This window comes from Amphiprion ocellaris, chromosome 11, assembly GCF_022539595.1.
Source record: "Amphiprion ocellaris isolate individual 3 ecotype Okinawa chromosome 11, ASM2253959v1, whole genome shotgun sequence".
In the NCBI taxonomy this organism is placed as follows: Eukaryota; Metazoa; Chordata; class Actinopteri; family Pomacentridae; genus Amphiprion; species Amphiprion ocellaris.
Window position 1 is genome coordinate 139,192 of NC_072776.1, and position 9,741 is coordinate 148,932.

The window sequence follows — 9,741 nt, forward strand, 5'->3', positions numbered from 1 at the left end:
TTGTGCTGACAACATTAGAATCCAAAAAGTTACATTGTGTCCCTTTAAACTTAAAATACTGCTTAAAATATGCTTGTACTTCAAACGTGCGTGATACCTTTTGTGAACTTGTTCAGTAAACCTTTGAGAATTTCACTGTTGTTTTATTATTCTAACGCAGTTACACAGTCATTACACTTGAAAAGGGTCAAATAAGATAATTCGTAACCACTGATCAAAAGGCAGATGTTGTCTGCATAACCAATATTTTATTACACATATTACATATTCATTTGAGACAGATACTTGAACATTTTATTACTCAAAATGTTTACATGGGATGTTTATATGGGTTCAAGAAAAAAAGGGTCAGTGAACCTCATAACAGCACACTGCTACAATGTATCTCATTTTAACATTGACTGCTTAAGAATGATTGTCTATAGAAGGCACACAAAAAAAATACAGAACACGCATAGGCCGTCCTGCAATTAAAACATGATGCGCGAACGTTATAAGGAAAACAAACTATTGAAGGGGTCGGCAGTTATCAATTCGAAACCCATAAACAGGTGCATTTTAAAATGGGTTGAAAAATGTGTTAAAGGAGTGTGTTGCAAAGTTTCAAGTTTGTCATTTCAGTATAAATAACACCCAGAAACGAAACACTGTACTCAGGTCCTGGGTCAGCAGCATTAAATACATAAAAAGTACAATAAATAGAATTTAAAACAATCCCTGCCCGTAATCAGCCCATAAAATACTGCAATTTAAGCTCTGAAAGTGTATGTAAAGTGCTTATTTAAAGTGCACTGTGCTTTAACAGTCCTCGAGTCCATCAGCCTCTCAGCCTCTGGGTAAAAACTGTCCCCGAGTCTGTCGAGACATCCATCAATGGAGAGTTGGAATAGGATGAGGATTTCAGTGATGACCAAAAGACTGAGTTGGACAATCTGAAGAAATTATGACGTTGGGATGGTGGCTTTAAATTGGAGGGCACTGTCCAACACAACAGACTCTAGAATTGATTTACACAGGGAACTAATGTAGATGTCCATGTGGTCACTGGAGAGCAGGGAAGCAGTGAGGGGTCAAATCAGTAAGACAGACTCTGGGAGAACTCTGAGGTCATGTCCTTCAGCAGTCCATGAGGGAAGATGGAAACTTAACCTTTAGACAGATGCCTAATCAAGAGTTGACGGGATGAAGGCACCTCTGGGCAGACTGGCATGAAAAGGGACCTGCAGACACGAAGAGGGGATTAACTCAGAGGAAACGTTTTCTAGACGGGACACAGACATGGACCTCCTGCTGAGATCTGCTCATTTACATTGGAATAGGGCAGCAGTGACTCAGTCACCAGGCAGGAAAAATTTGAAACCACAAAAGTATCAAAAATACATAATAAAGTTGTAACAAAGTACACATTCTCAGAAAAAAAAATTAATAACATGTTGTGTAAGATAAATAAACTATCATTAAGGATATTATCATCAACAAAATGAGGTAAGGGTCCAAAAAGGTTCATTTGGTCAAAAGTTTTCAATATTTTAAAGGTTTCAAACTGACCAGTGTGGTAATTCGTGCTGACCAGTGTGCTGACCAGTGTGGTGATTATTAATTACCACACTGATCACTATAAAAGACTCTTCAAAATAGGAGATAAGATTGACCTGATACTTTCTAAAGCACACATTGCATTATTTAAGGTATTGTAGAAGGTGCTCAAGCATTATAGAAGGAAACAAATAATTGTTTTGTGCTAAATGGCATGTTGAATCATATGGATGCATTGTTATAAGCATTGTTATGAAGAACATTCCTTTCACAGATGTGTGGGATTATTTTGACTCTGTTATTGCACATCCAAGGACAATGATGGCGCTGCAGGGCACTCTGAGAAGATGTCCTACATCCATTTGGACTCAAGAAGAAGACCCAGTGTCCATGGATTATTTCTGACCAATCCTGAAAACTTCAATTGCACTACTGTACGTCCGAAACCCGTCCGCAGTCTGAAGCAACAACGTGGTGCAACGCTGTTTGGTCCACAAAACACTGAGTGCGGTGAAACATTCCAATCCGAAGGATGCTAGCCGCCGGGCTAGCGTTAGCCCCGCTAGCCTCCTATCGAACTCATCATAAACTGCTCCCGCAGTCGGTCCTCCGTCCTCCTGCTCACCATCTGGCAGCTGGGCTTATATGTCCTCAGCCCCGTTCTCTAAGCTTCCTGCTTGGGGCTGCTGAGTCTGTGCTTGGGTTTTTCTCAAGCCACAAAGAACCCACGCTGTCCACGCCGCCGCGCTCTGCCTCCTGCTCCGCCGACAGACCATCGAGGAAAAACGTTCCTGCACACCTGCACCTCCTCAGTGTCACTTCGTCGGGTCAAAAGTACCCACCCAGACACACTCACAACCAATCACACAACAGCATACAGCCAGAGTAAAACAAAGCAAGATTGCCTACAGTAATTTCCTAATTACCACCCGGCTGCACCTGTCTGCCCCGTCATCTCCACCGTTACCCCGCTGACAGCTGCTCCTCACCGGGCTGACCCAGCAGGAAGCTAAGCTACCTAGCCTTACCTGTGGCGTTAGCTAGTTATCGACAGGTAACAAATATACATGAAATACTCATTTTGGAAAATATTTAAAGGTGAGCAGCATATTAATTACAAAACACATAAAAACATATTGGTGAAAGGATAGTTTAAAGCTCTTTTATCACAACTGACCCATTAAAAATATTAAAAATTCACCTATGGCCTAATAACGTGAATATCAATCCGCCAAAACGTTCCTGTAGCTTTGGTCGGTGATTCGGTCATTAAAAATCACTTTATCTTTCTAACCTATTATCCACGAGTATTTTATATACTTTAATGATTTCTAGTCAGGTTAGTTCCGTGATGACTACAGTTAAAGTAAATTTGAGTGAAATGTTTCCGAGAACAAAACAAACTTTTAAATCCCGTTCAGAACGCTGCCCTAGCTGCTGCAGCGGATTAGAATGGAACTAGTGCAGTCTGTGAAACTATATTCCTACTTCTTTAAAAACATACTGTTCTAACAGTTCTAATACCTACCGAATCATTTAAAACGATTGATTACAAGTGTTCTTTTCCCCTGTAGGAGCAGACAGAGGCTTTCTATCCACTGAGTTTAGCGTATTAAAACAGTCAGAAAACTTATTTACATAACTTTAATAATTACTATAGTTCTCATTACATCAAACATTAACTTCCAAAAAACAGTGCTGATCAGATTTTAATTCAAAGCTGGTATTAGAGGAGGTTACCCTGATAGTAAAGCTAGTAGAATAATCCGTGATGGTTCGTTCTTTGGTTTTTCCGTTTCAAAATAAAATGAGAAAAAACAAACAATCGTTTTGGGTTTTTTGTTTTTTCGTTTAAAAATTTGAAAAACAAAAAGAAGAGAAAGAAAAAAACTGTGCGTTTTTACCAATTTTAAGCTTTCAAATACCAGCGGAACCGGAAATGAGATTTTTTAAATTAATTGTTCTCCATGCAGGGCCTCCTGACGCTCATTACAGAGCAATGTGGAGCTCTGTGAGATATATATATATATATATATATATATATATATATATATATATATATATATATATATATATATATATATATATATATATATATATATATATACTGAGTCTGCAAAGCCGGAGGGCTGTTTGTTTTATAACGTTTTGCTTAACGTTATAAACATCTGTATTAATGCATGTCAGGGAGTCATAGAGCTAATTTACTTGCGTGTTTGTGTACTTAACTTTCATTTTTATATATCTGCCTCCAGAGTTATCATGTGTTTGTGTATGTACCTTTTATTTTTATTTAATATTGTATGATATAAAACTATATCTGCCTCCAGAGTTGTCCATGTTTCGCCTCTTACCAACCCTGTTTGAGATCTCACCACCACAAAGGCCATTACAGATAATTGCATTATTATTTTACCTGATAATTACAATATCTGTCCAAATGCAAGCTGAGGAATTAATTCCAGGCTTCTCCATGGAACAAGTAGAACCACCGCATCTTTATTAGGAACTTCATCAAACGACAACCAACAATTTTCCGCCACTCACAGAATACTTCACTTCCGTGTATCGGTGCACATCTCCTTCAGAATAAAAGCATGGCTCGAAACACGAGTAAAGGCGAATAAATTTCATGTTGCCTAACACAAGTTTTAGTGCTATTTGGGTGAATTAAACCTTTAAAATCCTAGGTAGGATATGAAGTAGTACTTTGTATGGAATACTCGATGTGGTCCTGAAAGTGCAGCCTCTGTAGACAAACTTACTGGAACACTCCTTGAAAAAAAACATTAAAATTCTAAGTATATTCTGAGTGAAATCATCCTTTAAAGCCATACGTTCTGCATTTAAACCGTAACTTGTGTACTTTAGTGATCATCGATTGTGGTAATTTATAAAAAATGCTCTAAATGTGCGACCGGAAGTGAGCATTCCCTTCTCCACTCTGACGGTATGTATGGAAGACCAGAAGTGCAGGATTTGTGATTTAAAATAAAGCTGCTTTTTCAAAAGAAAAACCAATAAATAAAAACACTACACTACACTACACTAAAAATGATATGTCATGCAATCCTAAGATCCTTTTTTTTGGTTGCATTTGCCTTTATTAGAAAGAGGCCAGAAACATGGGTGAGTTTGACAAGATCCCAAGGATGCTCCTGGCATACAACCATATCCTAACTATGGATTTCAGGTCATCCATACCACTAATGTGAATTAAAAGAAAAAAGTTGATTTTCTTACTGCCCTCATTCAAAATGTAAACTGCATATTCTATTATAGATGATATTCTGCATGAATGCAAAGCACAAAATGATTTCTAGCTTAAATATGACAAACCAGTGGCATGTCCATTTAGCGGTGTGGTGTGGACAAAGCATTTGGTAACTGTGCAGGAAGGTGTTAAAGTAAAACAACTGATGTGAACCTTCTCACAAACGTGCATGCCTCAGATGTCCACATAGATATGTAGAGGCCAGAAGAACAGCGGTTGGTCAGGTTGTTCTGATTGCATTTTGTCCTACAAGTTTCTGATGTATTTTCAAAAAAGTTGAAGACACACAGTAACACAACCACATCTAGTACCAATACTTTCACTGCTTTCCTTCATTCTCACTGTGTATCAGAGGACACGCTGAGATGTAAACAGATTAATGACAGCATGTTCTAGTCTCCTATTAAACAGCCAGACTAGAAAACCATGGCATCAGAAAGCTAAACAATGCAAACACAGTTTCTTTGGGGTAATTCATGTAGTCTGGCGGTGGTGTTTATGAGTGGGTGAACACTAGACATCAGAGGTACCTGGGGGGACCGCCATGCTGCGTAGCACACAAACGTAATTCCACCTTAAACACATGAAGTTAAAACTTCATCAGAGGTGTCTGTGGAGCGTAGTCTGTCAGAACAGAAACCATTAGACCCTGAAAGAGAAGACAGTTGAGACAATTAGAAGACAGAAATTCAAACTGGAGGCAAAGACTATTCCAGCAGGATGAACTTAATCCTACACTCATGTTAAACTGAACATTAAATACTCATGTTTCAGCCGATTACCCACCATGATGGTCCACTTCCTGTTCTCAGCCTCGGGGAAGACGAGGGAGCGAGATGAGTAGAATACGTGATCATCCACCTCCTCCATTTTCCGAGGCAGACAGTGCAGGAAGGTCCAGTCTGGTTTGGCCATGCTTCCGGTCTGAAATGGACCAGTAACCAGATCATGGGAGTTAAAACCAGCTTCAGCAACGTATGGAGAGACACTGGGAGGCACAAAAATCTATTAAATGTTTGCTTCTTGACCCAGGGATAGAGCCACACTCAGCCTGGATTACACTCAGACACCGATATGTAGTTGCTGTTATTTTACTGTTTTTCTATTCCACTGGAGTCCACTGGGAGACTCCATTGCAAACAGGTGCTGCAGGTCATATTCAGGTATTCTGCAACTGTATGAACTGTCTGGTCGCACACATTCTGAGCTGCATGCAGACTTGTGTAGATGGGTAACATGGACTGTCAAGAACTTGGGGAGATGACAAATTTTATATCACAAGGAAGCTAGCAGCCTCCTTTGTCTGTGAAAAGTACAGTACACCACCGCCTTTATATCAGTTATACAAGCAGAAATCGTCGTGCAGCTTCCTGTATAATATCACCTCCTCCCTTGCTGTGCATTTAATCTTGTACTGTGCAAAGCATTTCATAAAATCACATTTTAAGAACATATTTAAAGTTACATGGAGTTTGCAGAAGGTTAAATGCTACTGTTTGGTTTCAAGATGGAGATATTGTTTTGCACAGTAATGATGAGTGTATTATCATGAGCTCCTTTCATACATGCTTTCCTTTCCATTTATCTGGCAGCATCTAAGCAATTCAGCTTCATGACTGAATGAAAACCTGGTCATGACTCTGTGAAAACTGATGGGATCTACAAACATTTCCGTCTTACTATCAACAAAACACTCGTCTGAACTTTTCAGCTGCATTAGGTAATAAACACTGAACTGACATCTTACATTGATTTGGAAGCATCACACGTCTCTAGATGTCGTCTAACAAACGGCTAACATCGTGTGGGAACCGTGATTATGTGTCACAGTGGTGGAAATGTCTGAATGAAACGAGAGGAACATTACTGTAAAAGGGACCTATGTCTGATGGACAGAATGCCATCACTTTACCAGAACTATGAAGCCCATAATATTATGCATGCCATATTTCAAAAGGGTTTAAAGTGGGGAGAAAAGCAGCAGCTAACTTCTTTAAAAAACTACCGGTGTCCTGATTTCTAACCCTAAAACAGGTTATAGACACAGGCAGAAAATGCTAAAATAACATCCCTCTTTACCTGCATAGTAATCTGGTAACCTCTGAAGTCTTTGAGCCTCTTTTTCTTCTCGTCTTCCTGTCCCATGCTGACCCACGTATCAGTGACCAAAACATTGCTGCCATGGGCGGCCTCCATCGGATCAGAGGTCAGAACCAGCTGAGTCCCATGCTGAGACAGAAAGCTTATTTCATTCATTTATTCATAATAATAGGAAGCACAGGATCTTTTATGATGCCTAGAGAGATCGTACCTGCTTGGAAAGTTTTTGTGCCTCATGAATAATACTCTGTTCTGGCTCGTACCCCTGGAAATAAGGACAGTTTTATTTTAGTGTCATGAGAAGTGCAGAGATGAGAAGCTAAAGGTTGCATTAGCATCTGCAAACTGCAAAACAAGAATGGTCAAACAGGATATTTAACACAGTAAAAGAACGGGACATAATATGAACCTTTGGCGTAGCAATCCTGAGATGAACTCCCAGTTTGGCTGCAGTCATCATAAAGGAGTGGAGGACATTGTTCCCATCTCCAATCCAGCTCACTGTCAGTCCAGTCAGAGATCCATAACGCTCCTAGAAGTGAGTTTCAGGAACTAAGAATGCAGCATCATTACATACACTGGATAAAGATGGTGGTATAATGAGGGCTAGGAGTACTTGTAAGGTGAGGAAGTCAGCCAGAATCTGGATGGGGTGATAGAGGTCAGACAGACCATTGATGATGGGAATGGAAGCCTCCTTTTCCAGCTCCTCCAGCGTGGAGTGGCTGTAAACTCTCGCCAAGACAATATCACAGAGTCCTGACAGCACCCTGTGGTGAAAGTAAGAGATCTGTAATTACACACAATAATTACGCAAATCACACCCATGAAGACACAAGAAGACCTTTGCTGACCTAAACTATCTTTAGTATGACATATAGAGGAGAGTTTTTCTAAAAAATATTGTTTGTTCAAATTTCATTGGATAAACAAAGATAATTAAGAAAAATCGTGTACAATAGACATCAAAATGAGACAAACATTACTTCTTTAAGTGAAATCCTAATCATAAGACTCACCTAGCTGTGTCTGTGCAACTTTCATTCACTCCCAGATGGATGTCCTGCGAGGTGAGGAAGCAGGGATGTCCACCAAGCAAAGCGAAACCTGTTTGTGATAAAATAACTTTAGTTTCTCTAAAAGCCAACAAATGCAAGCGAATAAGCACACAGAAAAACATACACACTGAGGGGCGAGTATGGGGAAAACGAGTTTCAGAAGACTTTTTTTGTTCACAGAGTTTGGTTAAAGGCTTGAACTGAAAGTCGCCTCTCAGCAGTTCCTTTGTGTCTGTTAACAATGACTGAGATCATCCTGCTAACAGCACAAGGACAGGCTTTTAGGAGCGTTTTAATTAAATAAAAGAAGAAACCATGCAGCTCATCTGTGTAAACTTTAAACTTAAAAACTATGACACTTACAGTTTTAGCCTGAACTCATTACTATTCTGTCTAATTCACTGAGCTACACGTGGGTTCAAAACTGACACCTGTTTCTGTGGACATTCTTGTTCTGGTGCTCCTCTTCTCAAATATCATAGCAACTGACTTTCCTTGCAGAAGAGGCAGATACTGAAATAGAAATGACAGTTAGCTGTCTAAAAAGACACAAACAGAAGCCACAAACTAAAACAGGAGATGTCTAACAAACTGGACAGTGGAGTTAGCACTTGTTATCTGAAGTTCGTCACCTGTTTTTCATGCTTGATGCGATGCTTCAGGTCTCCTGACACCCACAGCAGCCGCTTGATTTCATCTGAGCTGAAGTCTTTCAGTGTCAAACAGCTGCGACCTTTTAAATCCACCGAATCAAGAGAAGCAGAGCTGGGAAAGGAAGAAGTAGAGACATGAGATCTTCTAAAGCTGGCACAACCTGGCTGTTTAATAAAGTAGAAATCTGGATTTTCCTACCCAAACCCTCGTGCTGCACAGCTTTGAAAAGACTGCAAACATTTGAAAACGTTGGTGTTGACAGACAACAGCCTGGGAAACATGGTGCATCAAAGGAAATCCAGTGGGAACGTAAAGCTGTGTTTCGTCAGCAAGAAGCGAATTCACTCCCTGGACGCCTGGAAAACACATGCAGACTGGAATCTCAGTGAACCGGCGGAGGAATCTGGCAGCGAGAGGGAGAAGGGTTGGTCTGCAGAGCCGGAGGCTGCACGGAGAGGGCTACACCGGGAGGGCTGCACGGAGAGGGCTGTACGGAGAGGACTGCACCGGGAGGGCTGCACACTTCCGGTCACACATTTAGAGCATTTTTTATAAAATACCACAATCGATGATCACTAAAGTACACAAGTTACGGTTTAAATGCAGAACGTATGGCTTTAAAGGATGATTTCACTCAAAATATACTTAGAATTTAAATTTTTTTTTCAAGGAGTGTTCCAGTAAGTTTGTCTACAGAGGCTGCACTTTCAGGACCACATCGAGTATTCCATACAAAGTACTACTTCATATCCTATCTAGGATTTTAAAGGTTTAATTCACCCAAATAGCACTAAGACTTGTGTTAGGCAACATGAAATTTATTCGCCTTTACTCGTTGTGTTTCGAGCCATGCTTTTATTCTGAAGGAGATGTGCACCGATACACGGAAGTGAACTATTCTGTGAGTGGCGGAAAATTGTTGGTTGTCGTTTGATGAAGTTCCTAATAAAGATGCGGTGGTTCTACTTGTTCCATGGAGAAGCCTGGAATTAATTCCTCAGCTTGCATTTGGACAGATATTGTAATTATCAGGTAAAATAATAATGCAATTATCTGTAATGGCCTTTGTGGTGGTGAGATCTCAAACAGGGTTGGTAAGAGGCGAAACATGGACAACTC

At 40.1% G+C, this 9,741-nt stretch overlaps 1 protein-coding gene across 2 annotated transcripts; it reads right to left on the reverse strand.

Annotated features, from left to right (window-relative positions):
- Window positions 1-228: 228 nt before the first annotated feature.
- On the reverse strand, window positions 229-9,087 carry otc (ornithine transcarbamylase). Of its 2 annotated transcripts, XR_008603133.1 has the most exons (11): window positions 8,821-9,087; window positions 8,601-8,733; window positions 8,400-8,481; window positions 7,930-8,017; window positions 7,527-7,680; window positions 7,320-7,442; window positions 7,122-7,175; window positions 6,890-7,039; window positions 5,597-5,734; window positions 5,341-5,459; window positions 229-1,220 (listed from the first exon to the last, which is right to left on the reverse strand). XR_008603133.1 is itself a non-coding variant. In XM_023294871.3 (10 exons), exons 1-10 carry the CDS (start codon window positions 8,901-8,903, stop codon window positions 5,400-5,402), a joined length of 1,065 nt encoding a protein of 354 aa, XP_023150639.1. In that variant the 5' UTR covers window positions 8,904-9,087; the 3' UTR covers window positions 4,015-5,399. The 2 variants fall into 2 exon arrangements, 1 of the variants encoding a protein (XP_023150639.1); XM_023294871.3 differs by lacking the exon at window positions 229-1,220 and having other exon boundaries at window positions 4,015-5,459.
- Between the last annotated feature and the right edge of the window lie 654 nt (window positions 9,088-9,741).